General features: G+C 31.6%; 1 protein-coding gene across 1 annotated transcript; it reads right to left on the reverse strand.

Moving 5' to 3' along the window:
- On the reverse strand, nucleotides 1-24,483 carry LOC114332245 (cilia- and flagella-associated protein 52). The gene is made up of 10 exons (XM_028282004.2): nucleotides 24,327-24,483; nucleotides 23,781-23,980; nucleotides 20,576-20,761; nucleotides 18,421-18,618; nucleotides 11,608-11,773; nucleotides 10,808-11,126; nucleotides 8,508-8,807; nucleotides 5,095-5,327; nucleotides 4,494-4,664; nucleotides 1-484 (listed from the first exon to the last, which is right to left on the reverse strand). Exons 1-10 carry the CDS (start codon nucleotides 24,388-24,390, stop codon nucleotides 126-128), a joined length of 2,196 nt encoding a protein of 731 aa, XP_028137805.2. The 5' UTR covers nucleotides 24,391-24,483; the 3' UTR covers nucleotides 1-125.

Here is a 24,483-nt window from a genome sequence, read left to right on the forward strand (position 1 = left end):
TTCATTTTAAGAGTATATTATCCAAATCACTACAAAGTATGTTATATAAAAGTGTAAAATAAGTAAAGGGTATATAAAAAATGCGTCCATATAAATAGTAGGTACTTCCTCATTCAACAAACCAATCATTTACAACTGATCAAAGTACTTCGAGTACTTCTAGAACTCACCGAAGAACTCTTATCGCAAGGACAACACTCATCACAAATTTTCTGGTGATGAACACTGCTTCTACTGCTACGCACACTAGGCAGGTCTTTTATATGCTCCTCTCCCCTGCTGAGTCTTCTAGGGGGAGTAGGTGCTTTCTTCGCTTCTGTAGACGGAATTTTACCATTTCCAGAGATCGATTTTTTTGCGAAGGGACTTTTCCACACGAAGATGCAGCCAGAGGCGTCGCAGGTGACTATGTGTTTTCCGTCGGCGCTGAAACAAGTCGCTGTGATTACTCCGGCGTGGCCTACCCCGATATGAGTTGCAATACCTGAAAATAAAAATAATTTAGTTTCATAACCTTTGCGAGAATGAATATAGGTACAGTATGTCCCTGTAAGTTGTATCCATATGGAAAACTTTTTTATTATTAATTTTACGGAAAAAAGTTATTTTAAAACCTTTTTATATACTTGGCTTGGTTGGTGTCACGGACTCCGCAAATTTTATAATCCATTTTAAAAATAGTTCTAGGCTACCTAGACACCTGAAATTTTCAGGATAGCTTAGAACTAGCTAACAATGCAATAGTTTACTGCTATTATACAGGGTGATTAATAATTAGTGGGGTGAAGCTCCGTAGATCCGTTATAGTAATGTATAGCGATAAAACTTAATAACAAAAATTGTAGCGAACTTTGAGCTTCACATTACAAAATTAGTTAGAATGTTACAGGGTGTTCGATAACATAGTGGCAGACCAAACTTATGTTTTTTTAAATAGAACACCCTGTATTTTATTTTATATTCGAAATCTTCGTAACTTTTCGATTACAAAAATATAAAAATTCGGTATGTTACACGGGGTATTTACAAAGTTATAACCAATTTTATATGAAAATCGTAACTACCTGTATAAATAAAAGCAAGCACAATGGTTTATTGACGTCATATTTTTTATTTATTGTCAAAATTCTCAAAAATGGTTGTTTTGCTAATTTTCTTTATATTGAATACAGGGTGAGTCAAAACGCAAGTACATTATTTTCTCAGTAATTTTAAATAGAACAACCTGTATTTTATATCATTATCGAAAAGTACCATTGCCATACTATAATTTTTGTATAACATTCCCTATGTGTAAATTTATTAGTTTTCGAGATAATATCATTTTTCAGAGCAAAATTATTAATAATTAGGGGTCTAAATCTTTCCAAATTTTAAGTAAGCCATGACTGAATAATTGTCTAAAACTTACAATTTACGATTGCTGATTATCAATCTGTAATCAAAGTTGGCTACAATTTTTGTTATTAACTTTTATTACTATCTATTACTTATAACGGATTTACAAACCACTGACCAATCACACTGTATGGATAAATCGATTTTTTTTATTTCAAACTATTTTAAAAGTTTGACAAATGTAATGATATTTTAAAGTACGTTAATAAATCGATATCTACAAATTGATGTTGCCTCAGTGGCATTAGGCTGCAGATCGAGAGGTCCCCAGTTGGAACCCGGCTGTTGCGTATCTTTTTTAAATTTTTTTAATAAATAATTAAAAGTTTATATAGGTACTTAAAATTATATATATACCATTTTAAACAACCGTGGTATTATAAAAAATCATATTTTATAAGTTAATTATTCTTTCCAAACATGTTGTGTCCTATATGTACAATAACAAAACCGTGATATTATAAAAAGTACGTTTTTATTAGAGTATAATTTTTGGAATTTTAAGCATGTTATCGTTAAATCGTTTATCGTTAAATTATTTTATATTCTTGCCTATAAATAATAAAAAGGTTTGCAGTATTATACAAAAGTTCTTTTTTATAAAAGTGTAATTATTTTATAAAAAACTGCATGGTCCAAAACCTAAGATTTAACCATTAAATATCAAATTTTTTGAATATTATACGAGGTATGTCAAAAAATTTGAATTTCACTAAAGATTAAAGTAGCTTTATTTTTCAGAATATTGAAAATTGCTATTATGAAAAGTTGTTTGGAGTTAAAAACTATATTATAGTATGCAATTACATCCTTCTAATTGAAAAATTATGGATAACTAACATTATTTTCAGTTATTTCAATTCAGCTCTTTTATTATTAATTTTGCGAAAAAGAGTGATTCTTAATAAAAAGTTCTGCATGGTCTAAAACCTCAAATACAACATTCTTATGTCAAATTTTATCAATTTTATACGAGGTATGTCAAAAAATATGAATTTCGCTCAAGAGTAAAATACGTTTATTTTTCACAATATCGAAAATTGTTATTATGAAAAGTTATTTAGAATTAAAAACTATGTTTCAGTATGTAGTAATTACATCCTTCTAATTGAAATATTGTGAACTATAAAGGTACTTTATTATTGATCAAAATTTATCTTTTTTGACATACCTCGTATAAAATTGATAAAATTTGATAAAGGATGGTTGTATTGTGCGTTTTAGACAATCCAGAACTTTTTATGAAGAATAACTTTTTTTCGTAAAATTAATAATAAAAGAGTTATCAGAATTGAAATAACTGAAAATAATGATAGTTATCCATAATTTTTCAGAAAAAAATTTTTTCAATTAGAATGATGTAATTATTGCATATTAGAATATAATTTTTAATTCCAAACAACTTTTCATAATAGCAATTTTCAATATTGTGAAAAATAAAGCTACTTTACTCTTGAGTGAAATTCAAATTTTTTGACATACCTCGTATAACATTCATAAAATTTGATATCTGATGTTTGAATCTTGGGTTTTGGACCATGCAGAACTTTTTATAAATAATAACTTTTTAAACTGTTTGGTAGCCGAGGCTTTTGATAAGGTTTCTGCTAATATGTTTCATAAGTGTTTCTGCTCCGTATGGCAACACTGGGAGGACCCATTGATCAAATAATTTTCTCTTCAAACATGTGGGCACCTCACTTTTAAAAGTTTCTCTCAGTTCTCGCTGCCCACCCAAGACCGATTCTTCTCTTCAGTTCTGTACCATCTTTCTTGCCATTTCTAGATCCTCGACTATTATAACTATATCATCGGCGAAACGTAAGTTGTTTATATTGTTATATCGGGCATTAAATCTGAACCTTGGTTTAATACAGGTATGTTTCTTAGTTTGCTAATTTCTATTTTTTCTTTTTGCACGCTCCTCAAAACTTTTGTATCCTTATTTTGTTCTATTGTTTGTTTAGTTTTTTCTACTTTATGGTTTCTTATTGTCTTTGCGATCGCCTTATTTATTTTATTTAGTGATTATTTGCTTATACTGTTATCTCCTTTCATCTGTCGCTTTAGTTCTATGAGTAAAATTGTTGGACAATATTTAATTTGAGCCTGTTGAATTGTGTTGACTATTTGTTTGTTCAATACATTGATGTCTGTTGTTGTTGTGTCTTTCAACGAATTATCAGTAGTAATTGCATAAGAGCTCTAAAATTATTGAATTTTTCCCGAGTGACACTTTGACAGTTTTAATTTGTCAAAGTTTTACTTATGTCAAAGTGCCACGAGGGCAAAAATTCTATATTAATTTTAGAGATCGAGTGCAATTTGTTGCGATTATTTCATTAATAAAACTGTTCAAAACCAAAATTTTGTTGTAATTTATTTATGTAAGTACAAATTAGTACAATTAAACACACAGTTGTTATAAATATTAATTTGACGGTTGAAAGTCATCACTTTTATAATTTTTAAAACATTAATTGTCATTAATGTCACTGAATGTATTTTTTCGTAGCAACGAAGGGCATCTGACGTAATATACTTGACGACGGGAAGTTATCAAAAATTATAAGTTTAATTTAGATTTATGTTCTATTGGTCAGAATCTCCTATGAATGAAATAATCAGTAGTAATTGCACAAGAGCTCTAAAATTCTGTATTAATTTTAGAGATCGAGTGCAATTTGTTGCGATTATTTCATGAATAAAACTGTTCAAAACCAAAATTTTATTGTAATTTATTTATGTAAGTACAAATTAGTACAATTAAACACACAGTTGTTATAAATATTAATTTGACGGTTGAAAGTCATCACCTTTATAATTTTTAAAACAATGTCACTGAATGTATCTTTTTGTAGCAACGAAGGGCATCTGACGTAATATACTTGACGACTGGAAATTATCAAAAATTATCAGTTTAATTTAGATTTATGTAGCTTTCTATTGGTCAGAATCTCCTATGAATGAAATAATCAATATATTTTTCGAACTCCTGAATATTAGTTGGTTTTGTAGCTCTACAAGAAGTACCAAAAGTACAAGCCTTTCACGAACCTTTTACCTTAGAATTTCCTGCAGTTATATGAACTTACCTTCTTGATATGTCCACACTTTGATAATTTGATCATTACCTCCGCTTACAAAATGTTCACCATCGGGGGAAATGTCCAAAACATTGATGGTACCTGTTGGTGAACCTTCTAATTCTCTTACTAGACTTCCGTCCAAGACTTCCCAGTAAGATAGTTTTCTATCGGAACCACCTAAAAGATGGAAGAAGTTTTTATTATTATTAAATAGCTAACACTAGAATTCGTCTTGAACTGGATGGATGGTCTTTTCACAGTATAAGCGTTGATTGATAAATACGGAGTATATTTATCAGTCAACGGTATAAGTTAGATGAGGTTAGCATTAAAAAAACGTACACAGAAAACCATACGATCAGTATTTGCTTAAATTCAAATACGTGAAAGAGATCAAACAGACGAAAATTGTGATAACGTAATAAAAATAAAGAAACGTTGAAAAGTTGTAAACATTGTGTCTTTGTTACTATGTACATGGTAATAATCCTAGCGCCATCTGTTGGGGATCTACAAAAACTTCATTTTTTCGAGCAGAGTCTGATTTATTTAATTTTGATATTGTTCTCTATTCAAATAAGTCTTTAATTTAATATAATTTTTTTACCAGTAAGAATTTGGACTCCACTAGGAAAATACTTGACACACATAAACAACGTATTGGCGAACAAGATTTGTCTTCGTCGTTGTCTCTGCAAGTCCCAAATGATGACTGTACCATCCGTGCTAGCGCTTGCTGCTTCGCTGTCAAATTTATTAACGTCTATTGCTGATACAGGTCCCTTATGTTCTTTGAGGGTGCAGATCAGTTGCTGTTTGAATGGAGAAATATCCCATAACCTAAAAGGTACAATCATCTTGTGAAAATATCGTTTTAAATATACAGGGTGGCCAAAGAAAAGAATCCACCTCGATATTTGGCAGTAGTTATGAGATTTTAGTTAAAGTGAAAGATTCAAGGAAGGCGCAGCATAGCTAGAAGAAAAATGTCCTGGCTGAGAAATCTCAGAGAATGGTTTGGATGCAGCTCAACTGAACTCTTTCGGGCTGTTGTGTCAAAAGTTAGAATAGCAATGATGATTGCCAAGCTTTGTCGCGGAGATGGCACGTAAAGAAGAAGAAGATTATATTTTAAGGAAGTGTCGAAACAGGTTGATTTTTATTTTTAAATTACAATTTTTTGAAATATATTTCATACTAGTGGCTTCATCCATCTGGGCGTGATGACGTAATCGATGATTTATTTTAATGGGAATAGGGGTCGTGTGGTAGCTCATTTGAAAGGCTGTTCAATTCTCTATTCAGTAATATAAACAATATCATTATTTATACAGGGGGGCAAAAAAAATTTTTGAATTAAATTATTTGACTCAAGAAGAAGAATGTATGTAATTTATTTAACTCAAAATACCTTCTTATGCTGTCAGAAAATAGAAAAAAATGTTTATTTGGCAAATAATCATTGGTTTTCACTTAAATTAAATGTTCAAACTGTCAAGAGGTAAGTGGGAGGCTGTTTGTGATTTAATTTAAGAGGATGGGTACGTATTTTCGGCTGCAATGCTATTCAAATGGGGATTCATTTTTTTCGAATCCTGAGAAAACTAATAGGTATTTTTGAAAAATTTAAACGCAGAATTAAAGATTACGTTATTAACGAGGGCCGAAAGTCCCTGAGAACTTCTAGAATGTTTATTTTAATAAGTTACAGGGGTGAAAAACTAAGAGAAAATTTAGTGTGATATTTAATTTCAAATATCTCATTCAAAATAAACTTTTTATTTATTCTAAGGGACTTTCGGCCCTCGGTAATAATTTAGTCTTTTATTCGGCGTTTAAATTTTTCAAAAATATTTATTGGTTTTTCAGGATTCGAAAAAAATAAACACAATGTCGGTGGTAATATTTTCCAAATCTATCTTTGTCTTACAACGCACTCAGTCGAATCGAATATTGTCAGCATATTGTCAGTCAGACAATGACAATCAGTGACAATTTTAAGTATTTAACATGGCATCGGGAATATTTTCAGTTGTTGATTTAATTAAATTTGATATATAGTGTATTTGATAAATAATTGATTTAAGACGTGAACTTAATAAAAAGTTATTTATTGTGTATTATTTGTGGAAGATCCAAGCAGAGAATACATCTGTATAATATATTCTGTGATCCAAGTATTTTGTTGTAAAAGATGTTCAAAATTGTAAGCGTTCCATAGTAACAATACATTATTAAAAAATCACTTTCACACTTTTCTTTTTTTCTCGATTGAGTATTAGTTTTTGTTGTACAAATAAATTATTACAATCACTGAATACATAGTTAGTGAAAAAATTATCACATTTATTAACTGAATTAATAATTTGCAAGTAGGTTATAGGTTATAGCCCGGTTACAGATAAATGAGAAATTTAAAGAGATAGACCAATTGGTGTACAAGTGGTACTTGTACACCAATTGATCTATCTCTTTAAATTTCTCATGTATCTAGCCGGGCAATACAGATAAATGAGAAATTTAAAGAGATAGACTAATTGGTGTACAAGTACCACTTGTACACCAATTGGTCTATCTCTTTAAATTTCTCATTTATCTGTAACCGGGCAATACAAACAACAGTTATCCAATAACATTCAAAAGACACCTCTTTAAGTTAATGATGACATTTTCAAGTAGAATGACATTCTAGTAATATTTACATATCCATACCAGTGTGAATTTTACTACACGTAATTTGCCGTGTAAAGACAGAAAAAGCAGGGATAACCGTAAAATATTTGCGAATTATGTACCCATGGCCTTAAGCGAAAAGAAATGTTTATTTGTGAAATAAACATTTTTTTCTATTTTCTAACAGCATAAGAATGTATTTTGAGTTAAATAAATTACATACATTCTTCTTTTTGCGTCAATTAATTTAACTCAAAAACATTTTTTTGGTCACCCTGTATAAATAATGATATTACTGGATAGAGAATTGAACACTCTTTCAAATGAGCTACCATTCGACCTCTATTCCCATTTAAAAAAATAATCGATTACGTCATCACGCTCTGATGGATGACGTCACTAGTATGAAATATAAGTATGCCAAAAATTGCAATATAAAAATAAAAATCCGACCAGTTTCGGCATTTCCTTAAATTCTAATAACTGCTGCCAAATATTGAGGTGGACTCTTTTCTTTGGCCCACCCTGTATGTAACATATAAAGATAGAACTAAAAGATAGACGAAACATAGCACTTAAAAAGAAGATAGTAATTACACATATTTGAGTAAAAAGCTCAAATATGTGTAATTTGAGCATTTGTGTAATAATTTGTGTAATATTTGTGTAATAGTTTGTGAAATTTGTGTAATATTTATGTAGAATAAGATAAACTAGCTAAAATAACAAAGCTAACCAATATTTCAAAAAAAAACTAAGCAAGAATACAGCAACATAAAAATAAGGAATGAAAATTAGCTATGAATAAGAAAAAAGGAAAGGTTGTAGTGAGTACAAGAAAGAATAAAAAATCCTAACAGGATAAGAATAGGAACATAGAATAATAAGACTCTATTAAGAGCCGATAAAATCTACGAGCTGACGTTACAAGAAATTCGATGGAAAGATCAAGGGGCAATAGTAAAAAATAAATACACAAGGTTTTAATCCGGGAATGCCAAACAGGGTCATAATTGTACAGCTTTCCTAATTAGCAGTAATCTAAAGGGCAAGCTAATAGATTTTAAAGCAATAAGTCGAAACCAGATGGGAGAACCAGTTAATTCAGGACCTTAAGAAGATGGGAGTTAAAGAATGGATAACCACAAGCAAACGCAGGAACTAATGGAGAACAATTGTAGAAGATACCAAGTCACACAACCAAATGTAAAACCAAAATATTAATGCTGACTGATTCCCGTGATAAATAGATTTAAAGAGGTCGGCAATCACTCTAGGAGTGTAGATGCCATAATTATGAACAGATGGCGCATCCGATCGTTTGGGAATCTCTTATATAAGACTTACCTAACTTGTCCTTCACATCCTCCACTTATCAAAACCTTTCCATGAGAAGTAGTGGTCAGAGCCGAAACTCCTTTATTGTGTGCGTTTAAAATGGCGTAGATCAACCTACCAGTCAACGGAGTAAAAGATCGAATGACGCCATCGCTCCAGCCTGTCAAAATGGATTTTCCGTCGTAGGAAAAAACTACGCTGGAGCAAGTGAAATTTTTGACTCGTATACGAAGCAGCTCTTGCATTGTTACCATTGACCACAGGCGGACGTCGTGTTTCCCTGCTGTGGCAAAAACTTCAGAGAAGTTGCTGTAAATGAATAAAACTGCTATTATAAGAAATATTCCTGGTACAACTACTTCCACATCATTCTGCTAGCTGAAAATTATACCAGAAAAAAAAGTAAAAAAAATATAATTTAGCTCTCCAGGCCTAGAAAACTCATGGCTTGGTTTACTATTATTTATCATTCTTTCCTGTTTATTCCTTTATTTCTCCAATTTTGGATTTTCAGCTCTTCTGTGTCGTTTTCAACATCCTTCTTTCACCTGGTTTTTGGCCTTCCATTCTTCCTTGTACCCATGACTCCCGTTAGAATTCTTTCGGTAGTCTCGTGTTTGACATCCTTCGGATATGTCCCAAACATCTCAGTCTATGATTTTATGATCCCTACGATATTCGGTTCTCCATTTATCTTCTCTAGCTCTATATTTGATCCTTTTACCACATTCCATTCTATAGCTTTTCCCAAATATTTTCTTGATGACCTACCAGCCATAATTCTCGCTTGGATTTCTTTGCTCATAGTTGGTTTCCTGGTGAATATCGCTCCCAGGTTCTAGAATCTTTCGACTTCTTCGAATTTATATATTTTTCCTTCTATGATTAATGTCAGGTATGCTCCTTGCTAGCAATTGTATTCGAAGCATTGAATTCATTGATTCATTTAATTGTAGCATTGGAAATGTGTAGGTATTCATAGACGGATGCTATAGATACCTTGGACAGCAAAAAAACTACCGAGGAAGTACTAAGGAGGGTCGACAACGATAGAGAATTGCTTAAGACTGTTAAACACAGGAAAATGTCTTATCTGGGACAGTATTATAGTGATGGGGAATCGATACAACTGATCCTTAAAGGCAAAATAGAAGGCCGTAGAAGTGTAGGAAGAAAACAAATTTCTTTGGTTAAAAAACATTCGTGGATGGACTCAAATATCAAATCCTCCTCCTAAGTGCCTTCTGTATTGAGGTTGGCGATCAATATGGCAAATTTCTCTGTGTTCTGGGCTTGATGGATTAAGTCATTCCCTGTTGTGTGGGTCCAATCTCTGATGTTTCGGAGCCAGGATTTTTTCTATCTTTCCATACCCCTTTTTCCTTCGATTTTGCCATTCTAATATTACCTGGAGGATTACCCTTTCAAATTCCCTATGGCGCATTATGTGTCCTAGGTATGACGTCTTTATAATTTTGATTGTATTGACCAAATATTCAAGATATATATTATAATGCAGGACAATTATTATTCCATGTGGCAGAAGATCGAGAAGCCTTTGCAATGGTGATCGCCAACGTCTGATAATTATTATTCTGATATGGCACATGAAGAGATTGTAGTTGTAGGTATTCTCGTTTCTATCCTTTCCATATATTTAATATTTTCTTCGTTTATGCATATCCCTTTCTTTCTCGTTTTCGTTTTTAGTCTCTTTGTATTTCTTTAAATTCTTGTTTACTTCTGGCTATCAGTACCAAGCCATCAGCGAATGCTACGCATTGGTGTTTTCGTTGGTATACATACCAAGTCCCGTCCTGTTGATTACAGATTCTTTGACAACAATTTCAAGAAGGATACTGAACAACAGTGATGACAATGGTTTCCCTTGTCGCACCCCGTTTCCCCTTACTGTTTTTAATCTTATCTGTTTCTCTTCCATTGATTTAACGAACGTATGAGAACCGGATGAGAGAAAGGAGATAATGGCGAAATTACAGACGGTTTCATCTTGATGCCCCTGGATGTAAGAGGTGGGGTTTAGCTGATCCCAGATACATTGGAGAGCACGGGGCACGGAGATTGGCTTCAGGGCTAAACTGGTTGACCATGGTGCTGATATGGTCTTTTATGAACTCGCACTACCAAGATTTTTACTCTGGTATCGCAGATTCTTCACCTAGTGATGAAATAAAAGCTTTGTGGGAGAAATATAAAAGCTTTTTGGGACTACTTTATTAACCAGAATAAGAACTTATTTTTTTTTAACCATAAATTTGGTTTCAACTAGATATAACATACATACTTACTAAGGAAAAGCAACATTATGTATCGTGGAAGTATGACAGGTAACCACCAACCTAGCTTTAAATTCAGTAAGGTTTATTGTATATATTTCGGAGTTTAACGTTCCTACCAATATAGTGTTATCATCTATTAGTTGAATCGCGGAAACAGCAGCATTGACGTTGGTCGTTTTGTGAACTTTTAGAGCCGGTACTGAAGGCATTTTAACGTTCCGATCGAATTTGTGGGTCATTTTAATACATTCCTCTACCAGTTCTACATTACCTTCACCATCTCCGATCACTAGTTTGCCTTTAAAAAGAAGTTTGATAGCTCTTATGCCTAAAACAAACATAAACGGATATTAAGCGATTATATTTAAAAGGGAAATATTGTAACGAAAAAGTTCATTTCGAAGGGCCTCAAATAACGGTTCCAACTCGGCATGAAATGAAGACATTAGACACTTGATAAAGTAGAAACCTATTACTGAGTACATTAAACAGAAGCAAATGTTCTGGTTTGGACATATTAATAGAATGAAACCAGAAAGGAAGCTATTAGAATTGAGAAGTAGAAGGAAGAGAAGGGGAAGACCCAGAAGGAAACGAATAAATCAAATCGAAGAAATAGGAAGGGATAAATGAAATAGAAATTGAATTGCAATGAAAAATAGAATTGCATGGAAAACATAGGTAAAGGAAGAACTGGAAGTCCAATACGACAACTGAGATGACATAAGGATATGATAAAAAGAAGAAAAATAAAAAATAATGAAAAATATGAAAAATTTATCGCAAGCAAGTCTATTAAAATCTCTTACCGTTTTGGTACAAATCTACAACACCACGATCCAATTTTTTCTTTGATAATTTGGCATAGCAACCTATAACTGACGGCTGCTTAGTTGGTTCTAGTACATCCGAATCGTGGTGAAAGAACAGCCTTACCTTCAGTACGTCTCCAGTTGTTGTACCACAGAAACAAACCTACAAATGTGAGAGCCATAATTGAAACTTAGGAGATTACTGCAAGTACAATTGTACAGAAATATTCGAATTTGCGAAGGTCACTCATGTAGCAAATCAAGGAGAGGGGAATTCAGTTAAACGCGTTTGTGCAAAGAGTAACCATCCAGTTTGTAACGGTCCGAAAGTCATTATTATTTTTGCTTCACCCTGTATACTTAAAATCATGTTTGTATTTCAGTGTATTACGTAATTCTTTTCTCACAATGTTGGATTGATCTTGTGTTCTCATGGATATTCATATCTCTTTTATCTGGGGGACCTCGATATGTTTCGTACCCCCAAAAGAATCGGGATTCGTAAATCTTTTACTAATGTAATTTTGGCGACTGTGAAACTGGAATGTTATTTTGAAGCTGATTTGTTTATGCTGTGAATTCCTATGCAGAGATAAGGGCTCTGAGTGTGTTTATGTAATACAACAAGTTTACACGTGCAATTTTACGAACGTTGCGAAAAAGCCTGGGAGAATATTGAGCTGAGATATATCAGAATTTCGTTTGGTTCAATCCTATTTGCGAGAGAAAGAGTTATTGCTTTTGAGGGCGTGGTTGAAATTTGCTTAAATCTTTTCTATTCATTTTGAAATGAAGAGTGGGAATTAACTAATTTTTTGATTGGTAAAACCGGACGTGGTTGAGTAGGATGGAAAAATGGGGAGAGGGAATGAGTTTTGGGTTGTGAGAGAGTTCTAGGAAGATTCGAGATCAGTTCTAGAAGAGAGATCAGTTATGGTAGTCTAGAATAAGAAGCTGGTGCCTTTCCGTCAGCAGGCTCTTTGCCTTGCTGATGGAAAAAATTGTTGATAATAGTTCAATGGAGATAGTTGTTTGTATTTAGTTCAGTTCAGTTTTTATCCAGAGACGAAGTAGGCTTAAGTAGCTGCTGTGGTCGTAGAGTGTAATTCTCGACCGTATTTTTTGTTTCTAGTGATGGATTAAACTGATCCATTGGTTTTCTTTTGTCGAAAAGTTTTTCGTTTTTCTTTTTAATAAGTTTAAATAATAATAATAGTATTCAAGTGTTGCATACAATAAACGAACAATGGAATTTCATCTCTAATATAATTAATAACTGTACTTTATCTGTCAAAATGAGTGTCGTTATGTGCCGTGACTTGTGACAACAAATGTGCTGTAACATCAGGACAATGTTTAACACCCTAACTGCCGCATGGATGGACTATGGATCACCCACGGATAAAGAACACAATAAGGTATTTTCGCTATTTTTAATTATAGAATACGTTTTCTCACTAATCGGTAAAATGATTAAAGACTTTTTTTAACAACTTTGCTAAATTTTTATTTGTTTCAATAAAGTAAGAATTATGTTTAGTTATTAGATTTTCTTTACCAATCTCTATCCTTCTTATAAAGTAATCACCCATGAAAGAAGCCTACGGTAAGTACAGATATTTCAAATAACCGGCATTCTTAGTTTTATATTTTTTATATAAGTAAGCATATATTATATTTTCTTTTTTAATTATGGCGCCACCCCAACTAATTAAGTTTCAATTTTATTTAACATCTATTAAGAATCCACACCCCTAGGTCTCTGAAGACTTAGAGCTACCGAGGTACATCAAAAAGTATATTTTTATATTTTGTTAAATTTGTCATGTTACATATATTATTTTTTGCCTTTGTTATCCATAGGCGTGCTACAAGTTAAAATGCATTGTGCTTGAAACAAGCAGTTTTGCGACATTACCTGATAAAATCGTCGAATTTTTGTTTATTTAGAATACATTTAATATTTTTTTACTTTTCGTGAGTTTTCGTCGCTTTAACTATTGCCTTCCATATTTGTCGGTCCTCTGCCACTATTTCCCATTGTCTCACTCCTATTTTCTCCAGATCTTCTTAAGTTCCAGGAGTTCCAAGGAGTAGTGATGCGCATTATAAGATGCTGTCTCCAGTTAGCATCTCTGGCCTCTCCTACTCAATTCCTATCCTCCTTAAGTGTGGTCTTAATTACACGGATGAACCCCGGACACCTGAGCAGCCTTGCTGGAGATTGGGTAACCAACCCCAATGGAGGGAAGGGTCGGGGCAGACGAGACACGTTCCTCCAAAAAGGAGGTTTTGCTACGGACCAGCGATCCATACTTGTAAAACACTAAGGCTACGAAACGAATAATCTATCTATTAGGGGAGTGCAATTAGAACGAAAAGATACAATGTTTCGGAAAAAATCAAACAAGGTTATATTTTTCTAAATCCTTTTTTGTTAGTTTATAAATATGTTAAAGTAAAAAGTTCTATTCTCCTTTTCATGAACATTTTTCAGTGCGTCACAAATTATAGAAAAAAAGGTAAGTCCGTGATAATACACATTTATGACATTTATTCTAACGTGACATTTTAGTTAAATCTGACAGTTGTCAAATTTTATTTTCAATTTGGAATAAAACCAAATCAATTGTGTCTATTGCATTTATAAAATGGTATTTTCTTTCATTTGTATAGTCTAATAAATTGTACAGATTATATTGATAATATTATTATTTTATTTAATAAATAATTCTTTTTTGATTATGGCGCCATCTATCGACAACTAGAATAATCACCGAACTAGAATAATTACCGAAGTATTCCCAGACGTGCCTTTTTTTCTGTCACATACAATTTAATGCGTTAGAGAGAAATCGAAAAACTGTGACGCACTGAAAGATGATCATGAGAAAAAGAATACTCACAAATTTCGCCGCTAATTGTTTATTTAATTGTTTAAACAATAACAATTGTTTTGTATAAATAATGTTAAGAATATGGGTGAATTCCACATTTTATTTTGATAAAAAATGTTTTTATTTAAGTTTTGATTATGCTGAACCCGAATCTGACATTACAATTTGTAAATTCAAAATGGCGGATTCAAAATGGCGGATTTTTTCCTAAAAAAAAGTAGTTGTAAAATCCGAATTTTTTTTATAAAACGTGTTTGTTTACATATATGTGGATATTTTTGAGAGGTTGCTGAACCTGAATCAAATTTTGATAATTTAAATTATAAAATGGCAGATCCAAAATGGCGGATAACTTAAAAAATAGTTGTAAAATCATAATTTCTTTACAAAATGTATTTATTTCTACATATATTTATTTTTGAGAGCTTTGATAAACATAACTGAAATGTTAACATTATAAACTATAAAATGGCGGATCCAAAATGCGGATTTTCTAAAAAGAACATAAAAAAGAACAATTTTCTGAAACATTTATTGTCTTTATTTTTAACAGGTTGTTGAATCTGAATTAAAGATTAAAAATTTAAATTTCAAAGTGGCGGATCCAAAATGGCGGATATTTAAATGAAAAACAAGTAGAATCCAATCAAACAAATATGGAATTTCATTCTTATAAAAAAAAACAAATAATTTTCACAATAATATTAAAAATTAAAATGTATTAGAAAGAATATTAAAAAAAAACAAATTTTCGATTAGAAGGATATAATTACATATTGGAACATAGTTTTTAATTCCAAACAACTTTTCTTTATAAAAATTTTCGATATTTTGAAATATAAAGGTACTCTTGAGTGAAATTCATATTTTTTGACATACCTCGTACAAAATTAACAAAATTTGATATTTGATGTTTGCATCTTATGTTATATATGATGCAGAGTATTTTATAAAAAATAACTTTTTTCGTAAAACTGATATTAAAAAAGTTATCAATAGGTTCCAAGTTACGCAGATATACTGTATAAGAGCTAAAAAAAATTTTTTTGTTGAACATTTATTATTGTTGAAGCTTATTATTAAATGTATTTTAGGTAAGTTTTACAGAAGAAAGTTTTGATCTCTCTGTATATACATTTTTTCAGCTGGTAATTTTCGGTTTTTGTATTACATTTTTGTTATCTTTCTTAGTTTTCCCAAAAAGAAATTGTTTATTTCATTTTTAAACTAAAATAATTCAGTGTTTTTTTAAATATTACATCCCAAGCCTTAAATAAATAGCAAAAAAATGTATTAGATTTATTCAAACTTGAGTAATACCGTCTTAAATTGGTGGGAATTCTGTAAAACTACGAAGTTTTCAAAAATTACATTTTTTGAGACATCGTATTATTTGAATTAAATTTTTGAGATTTTTTTTGAATAAAATATCGTTTAGTAAGATTATTGAGAGGTAAATTGTGCAAATTTGAGAGTTTTATAAGTAAAATTGTATTAGTTACACATTTTTAAATAATTTTTAAACAAAATTCATGTAAGGCTCATTTTCCGCCCACACCGTACTTATGTCCATATATTTTATTTCTTTTTATTACAACCATAAGATAGCTTATTTCATCTTCTTTCATGTCCAATTTGTAAAATTTCTTTTGATCTATTAGTTAAAGAATTACATTAAAAAAACTCAACCGTGCACTTCTTCCAACGCTAGTTTACAGTGCGCCAATGTGTGTGAGAAAGGTGACTTTAGCGTTATAAATAAAAAATTACAGAAGCTAGAGATTTAATTTTAGAAAAATCTTTATATAAGGTTTTTTTTGTAAAATTTTCTGAATTTTTCAATGGTTAAGTGAGTTTTTTCCTAAAAATTATATTTTTGGAGTTATTTAAAAAACATCTAACTTCGCTGTTCATTTGTTTAATAAAAAATGAAGCACCCACTTCTCGAGTAGAACTTTTTGATATGTTGTTTATTAAACATTTCTTAATAAAATTACAAAAAGTTTTATCTTGTTTGATTTTTCCGAAGTGAAAATCTAAATGCACTCCCCTATATGGGAAATATTAAATATAACGATTGTCAATATAGTCCAAGCAATGAAGCTTAAAATAGGACAAAACCTCGCAATTTTTACAAAATGGATCGATTTCTTTGAAAATTTGAGAATAAGTAGTGGATAGTCCAAGGATCAAAATCTATATGATGCCGAAAGGCGCTTGTACCATGGGGGTGGTTGCCACCCTATCTCGGGGTTGGTAATTTTTTAATATATTTTGACCGCAAAAGTGGGTAAAAACATTCATTCTAAGCAAAAAACATTCTATACATTTTTTTGATAAAATTGATAGTTTTCGATTTATTCGCTATCGAAAGTGTTAGTTTTTCTGCTAATAACTCCAAAAGTTTTCGTTTTATCAAAACAACTTTACTTAACAAAAATGTACCTTTTGAAAAAATAAACAAAACCGTTTTTTTAATTTTCTTTAAGACAAATAGTAATCGAGCTATACTTTATTATATGTTTGCTCTTCTTCGTCAAATGCTAAATATTGTAGTTTCAAAGTCAAAAGACGGGAAACTATGCATTTTTCAAGGATAACTTGTTCGAACTAATTTAAAGTAATTAAAAATATCTATCTCCAGAAATAAAAAAAATCTCTAGCTCAAAAATTAAGTGACTTATAATGAAAAGAATGTCAGTCTCTATTTTTTTCAGCGAAAAAGTGATTGGAAGCAACCTCCTAATCACCACCCTAATTAAAATTAGTCATTTACCTTATTTGGTCTTCTTTATTTATGTATTATTAATAGGTTCTAGAACTTTGACCGGCTTAGAATGATTAGTTTTTTAAAAAATAGAGTTAAAAGCGAATAACGAATTTTTGTAGTTTGGAAAACAATGGCCTTTTCTTCAGAATAGAAAGATTAGCATTAGAGATTCGAAAAAATGTTTAAATATTAAATTATAGCTTATTTAATTCCCAAGAATTTAATTCCCATAGGTTTGCAAAACATTTTTTTACGGAAGAAATTGAGTGAGCTATTGACAATTAAAACTTGTAATAACATACAAAAACCACCTTTACCAACACTTTCAAAGTCACCTCTTTTTACGAAGGAGGACTTCAAAAAGATTTAATATTAATGGGATTATAGATCTTGTGAAATCCTACAAAATTCTCTTTTACCAAACTTTCTAAGATAAAACATAAAAAAGTTACGTTTAAAAAAATCAATATATTTTTTGAAACATAAAAGAAGAAATCCAATTGGAAGCATAATCATGTAAGTTAGCGATGTTTTTAGGCATTGGCCTTATTCATTCTTCTTTAGTTATGTATTATTAATAGATTCTAGAAGTTTGACTGGCTTAGAATGATTATTTTAAAAAAAAACTGGGGTTAAAAGCGAATAACGAATTTTTGTAGTTTGGTAAAAAATGCCTATTTCTTCAGAATAAAGATTAGCATCAGAGATACGAAAAAATATTTAAATGTAAAATTGTAGGTTACTTAATTTCCAAGAAATTGGTTTAAAAAATTTTTTTCTACGGCAAAAATTGAGTGAATCGTTAATGAGTATATATCGAAAAACATTGATTTTTTCGATATAAAACTAACACTATCGATAGCGAATAAATCGAAAACTATTAATTTTATCAAAAAAAGTATAGAACATTTTTTGCTTAGAATGAATGTTTTTATCAACTTTTGCGGTCAAAATATAATAAAAAATTTCCACCCCCGAGATAGGGTAGCAACCACCCCCATGGTAAAAGCGCCTTTCGGCGTCATATAGATTTTGATCCTTGGACTATCCACTACTTATTCTAAAAGTTTCAAGAAAATCGATCCATTCTGTAAAAATTGTGAGGTGAAAAGCTTCGGTTCCTGGACTAATATCGGTACTTACTTCATCTCTTTCATTAATTTCTACGCATAAAATTACTCTTCTCAGTTTGGCCATTGCTACGTTGAATTGGGACATATTTCTCGCCTTGTGGTTTATGACCCAAATAGTTAAATGTGCATCTCCCGCTGTTATGAAACAGGCTGCTCGTTTATTCATTGAATTTATGCAAGTGACTTCGCCAGATATGCCTTTTGCCACCTGTAACAAAGTCAATTTAGTTCAAAGTATCAGATTAATAGATTAATAAAATTTTAAATTCGAATAAATTTTTATAAATCACATCAGAACATAATTTGAAAGATGTATCAAACATAAAAAAGTTGTTTTTTCTTGTTCCGTTTGGCCCCTAAATACGATTCTAAATTCAAATTATTGGTTATATGTTTACATTCTGCACCAACTGTATTTTTGGACTGTATTTTGAGGGTACCATTGAAACAAAATTGTATATAATTTTAAATTACACATTATAAACGTCAGTAGAAAATACAGTTATGTATGTCACAAGTGTTTTTGATCGTTTTAACTATTTTAAATACATAAAAGATTTTAAATTTGTACTTCTAAGTTATTATAGGGTTTTAAGGCGTGAAATTTTGGAAATCTTAAACCTTCTTTCCTTTCCTTCAAAAACTGTATCAAACTCCAATATCAGAAACCGGGTATCCACTTATATTTTCCCCCATTTTAACTGCCTATAACTTCTAAACGGCTCAAGATAGAAATATGCGGTTTTAGCTGAAGTGTTTTATTTTAGTAAAAGTTTTGTTTGAAGGATTGAATTTTTTATATCGCTTTCAAATACGAAAATAAAAATGGTGGATTTTTGAAAAAAACGTTGTTGACTTTTTTTTAATGGAACACCCAGTATATTTTTTTGTAAATTGAAAGAAAGGTGATTCACCTATCCAGCGATACAAATTTTTTCAAAATCGGTTGTCAAATCACTGAGTAATTAATTTTTAAAATGAGAGGTGCAACGTGCATATCACATACCTAAATAACAGAACTAAGCAAACTGATATTATGTTATGAGATTTCCACATTATATCTCTCATTTGAAAAATTAATTGCTCAGTCATTTGACAACCGATTTTAAAAATTTTTAGGTAAATGACCGTTTTTTCAGGTTTTTAGGTAAATGACCATTTTTTATATCGCTTTTAAATAAAAAATGGCGGATTTTTGAAAAAAAAACGTTGTTGACTTTTTTTATTCAAACACTCATTATATATTTTTGTAGCTTGAAAAAACGGTCATTTACCTATCCAGCCTTATAAATTTTTTTAAAATCGGTTTTGAAATGACTGAGCAAATAATTTTTAAAATGGGAGATGCAATGTGGAAATCACATAACATAATATCATTTTGCTTAGTTACGTTATTTAGGTATGTGATATCCACGTTGCACCGCTCATTTCAAAAATTATTTACTCAGTGATTTGACAACCGATTTTGAAAAACGTTATATCGCTGAATAGGTGAATGACCTTTCTTTCAATTTACAAAAAAATATACTGGGTCTTCCATTAAAAAAAGTCAACAACGATTTTTACCAAAAATCCGTCATTTTTTTTTCGTATTTGAAAGTGATATAAAAAATTCAATACATTCAGACAAAACTTTTGCTAAAATAAAACATTTAAGCGAAAACCGCATCTTTCTATCTTAAGCCGTTTAAAAGTTATAGGCAGCTAAAATGAGGGAAAATATAAGTGGACACTCGGTATATTATTACAATGACATACGATAAATGTCATTAAAATATAAATATTTTTCCCTTATTCCGTGACGATTAGCTGGCCGAATACAAAAGTAGGTGAAGGCCAATACCTAAAGAAGAAGAAGAATGTAAACATAACCATAAACATATTGTAAACATAAATAAAGTACCTATAACTATGTGACGTTACGGGTCGTGAACTATTTTAGATACACAGAAGATTTTAAATTTGCACTTCTAAGTTATGAGTTTTTGAATCGTAAAATTTTGGAAATCTCATTTTTAAACAAAACTGAACATTATTATGTAATAAAAAAATGTACAAGTTCCCTATTGAAGCGTTTTCATAGATATCTTTATCTACCTATGTATATTTAAAATTGTGTATGGTGTATGGTACAGAAACAATATAAATATGAAATATTTACAAACCTGGTTACTGCAAATGACTTGGTGAGCTTCGGTATCCCAGACAATCGCAGATCCACAGTCTCTTCCACCGAGACTGATAACGTACTTGTCATCCATAGAAAATATGAGACCTTCAACTCGAACCTTGTGGTGTTCGTGCTGTGATTGTAGTTCCATTTTCTCGAAATCCCATACTATCACTGTAGCCTTAAAATTAAAAAGTGAAACAAAATATTTTATATATTATTTTAAATAATGTTTTTCTTCAAAAATGAATAATTATTTTCAATTTCGTTGCAACACGAAACTACAGCCATACTAGTTCAATCAGACAGTGCAGCAAGCACCCCTACCGGTTTCGAAACTTATTAGTCTCTCATCAGGAGGTACATATGCTGCTCTCTCTGACCCAACCAGGACAAACGTCGGTGCGAAGTTATGGATTGCAACGAACTAAACGGCAGGGATGCCCTAGCGGCAACTGCTATCAAAAAACTAAGTTTTCAATCTAATAGCACATAAAACAACACCCAAAAATGTCATTCTACATCCTACCAGACTGAAAACAATGGGAACCTTTTCTGGTAACACCTCCGAGGCTTCTACAATTTGCAAGCCATAACGGATGCTGAGACTAAGGAAGATGAGGGAATTTTACAATTTATAATTCACGTTCCATCTGCTCAGCGCGGTTTTTTTAATGTTTTTCTTCTTCTTCCCTTAGCAATTTTACTTGTTCATTGGCTGGTTATTGTTTCTCTAGAAGGTTGTCACTCCATCTCTTGCGCGGTTGTCCGATACTTCTTCTACAACGTAGTGATTTCTCCCTTGCTATTTTAACGACTCTTGTGTCCGCCAATCTACTGATGTGATTCTTCCATTCTTCTTCTTAGTGTTGACTCGTTTATATCCTGTACATTTTCCTTCTGATCTCTTCTTCTTCTTCTTCTTTTTGTGTAGACATAACTCCAATTTTTCTTTAATGTGCCTCAGTTAGTCGCCGTTCTATCGCTTTATTGGTCTTCCCACTGATCATCTTCCTATTGGGGAACCTTCTCTGGTAGTCCTTACCACTCTATTTGTAGTCATTCGGCTTATGTGGTCGTTCCATTCTACTCTTCTGTTTCTTGGCCCGATATTAATGTTCTCCACCTTCCATCTCCGTTGTATATCTGTACGTCTATCTCTGCCCCAGTGTCTTAGTAACGATTTTTCGAAGTGTTTTCATCTCTGTTGTTTCGACCAATATTTTTGTCTTTTCTGTGTCGGGTCGTGTTTCTGCCGCGTATGTCATGATTGGTCTGATGACTGTTTTGTAAATTCTGCCTTTCGTTTCTTTTCTGATATTTTTATATCTCCATATTGTTTCAATAAGGTAACCTGCGTCTCTGTTTGCTCTATTAACTTATCTTTTACTTCTGTTTCTAGCCTTCCGTAGCTAGATAGTGTGATGCCTAGCCTAGATATTTAAACTCCATCCCTTGTTCTATTATTTGACCATCCAGCTCTAATTTATATCTTAGGTCTTAGTAGATTTGCTGTTATAACCATGCATTTTGTCTTTTTTGGAAAACTAACATGTATTAACAATATTTTTTTGTAAGCTATTTTGAATTTCATCATATAAACTATCTTTTGCTTTGTTTTGGTTTGCAGTCTCTAGGGCCGTATATACTTTGGTTGGAAATTATTGATCATCTGTTAGTATTGTCTTGTTTTTGATTGTACGGGTACGGGTATACCAACTGCTCTTCTAGCTCTTTCTTCTTCATCAACACCGCTTTAGAATAAAATATAATCGTTGTAGTATTTTTGCCCTTTTCCCTTTTTCCTCGCCTCTCTTAGTGCACATGGGTCAAGCCTTCTTTGTCGCACTTCAATAATTTCTAGTTTTCTACCTGTAGTGACTTTACATTCCTTCTTCTTTTTCTTTATTCCAGCATTTAGGCATTTGTTGTTTACTCAGGCTTCTAACCAATCTCCATTTTTGAAGTTATACTTCTTTACGGGCGTAATGACGGTGAAATTTTATATGGGAAAACCTAGCGACCGGGCGCATGCGCATTATAACTTTGTTCTAATTGGATGTTCAAATGACATGACAAAAATTATCCAATATGGCAGCTGTGGCACAGCTGTGGGACTGTGCATGGTTTGGTTATAATGTATGCTTGTTGCGTTTTAAAATTTGTAGGAAGAGAAACAACAAACAAAAAGTTAGTTAATGGTTATACTGCCTTTTTAAATAGTTTTCATATTATATTTTTGGACTTATTTACATAGAAGAGATGATTGTTGCATGCCAATGTGAAAGCTCATCAAACTGTGCCTAGTATGAGTGCCGCAGATCTCGCTTATTCAAAGCTAAAGAATCTTTCACTGGTAAGTGTTTTATAAATAGTTGATCAAATTTTGTTATGATATTTGAACATAGCCACTTTGCACGACGCAAGTGATTGCGAAATTTATTAGTCGTTATACGGGCTCCGATACCTACCTTGAACCTACGAAAATACATAAGTAGTATGTAATACTTTTATTTACATAATTTAATTACCATCAAAATTTCTATCAATATTCACCTAATATATTGTCTTCTTACTCTATGTTTTGTTGTATTTTTTCAATTCTAAATCATTTCAATTCAAAATCAAAATAATTTGATTTACATAAGTTAAAAATGTCAAAAGGTTAATCTGTTTAGTTAGACGATCTTCGCACATAATGACAAGCTGTCTCTGTGGCGAAGTTTTAATGCGGGTGAATCCCAATACAACGCAAATACCAGCCGCGTGGTAAGTTGGTTCGAATCCCAATAGAAACTTTTATTTTTTTATTTTTTTTTATACATTTTATGATTGTAAGTATATTTATTATATAATTTTATTTTCAGAAAATACGTATTTAGTTAATTTTTCCGACAATTAATGTTCAGAAATCATTTGTGGCATTTTTAATGTGTTTTTTGGCACTGTTTTAATAAAAATGTTTGAGAAGTAGTAAGTATAAATTAATTTAATATTTAAATAAAATATAAATAAAGAGTATATTAATTTCGTTTATAATCATATAATCATATAATAGAAGTATAACTTCTTACGTGCGTACAAAGTACACACACATTCTTTTTTTCATTGAGCGTCCTACACTTCTTCCTTTGGGTTTGTAATTTAGTAGTACAAACATCTCTGATAAGATATATTAGTTACACAGTTACCGTACTTACTCTAAATCCAATGTGGTTGATTTGACCGCTGGCAATAAACTTTCCAGACCTGGAAACAGCCACGCAGGATATAATATTTGTGTGACCGACCAAAAATTGCTGCTTTTTGGTACTCCACTCCATGATGGCCACCTTATTCCCCAGAGCGTAGACGACATGTTTTCCATTTGGATGGGCAATCAAGCTGTTTGTATTTCCACCTTAAAGAGATCAGATAAATTAGTAGACCAATAAAGTTTTACAAAATATCAAATTTTGAGAAAAGCAAATCATAGAAAAGAACGGAAGAGATGGGTGAATGTAAATTCAAATAGCGCTCCCAAATCCGATACCCTGATGGGGAATAGAAAGGGGAGAAAGAAAGAAAGGAAGAAAAAAGCAAATTACCGAAAGATGTGTAATATGTAAAGACTATTTCACTAAAAAAATAAACCAAAGACCCGACTAAAAATTGTACATCAGAGGATAAGAGGAACTAGGAAAATCCAGCAAAAAACAATGATCGCAAGCAAGATATGGTGCAATAGTCTACCACTATCGACTTACCGTCAAATCCAATAATCGCCTTAATTCCCAGTTCTTGAACATCTTCTACTTCATCGTCAGCCATTCCTTACCTTATAGTCCCTAAAAATAATAAAACGTTTGTCAATATGCCATCTAAAATGACAACATATTATTTCCCATTGTCAATACTTTCCCT

The sequence above is a fragment of the Diabrotica virgifera genome, chromosome 9 (genome assembly GCF_917563875.1).
Source record: "Diabrotica virgifera virgifera chromosome 9, PGI_DIABVI_V3a".
In the NCBI taxonomy this organism is placed as follows: Eukaryota; Metazoa; Arthropoda; class Insecta; order Coleoptera; family Chrysomelidae; genus Diabrotica; species Diabrotica virgifera.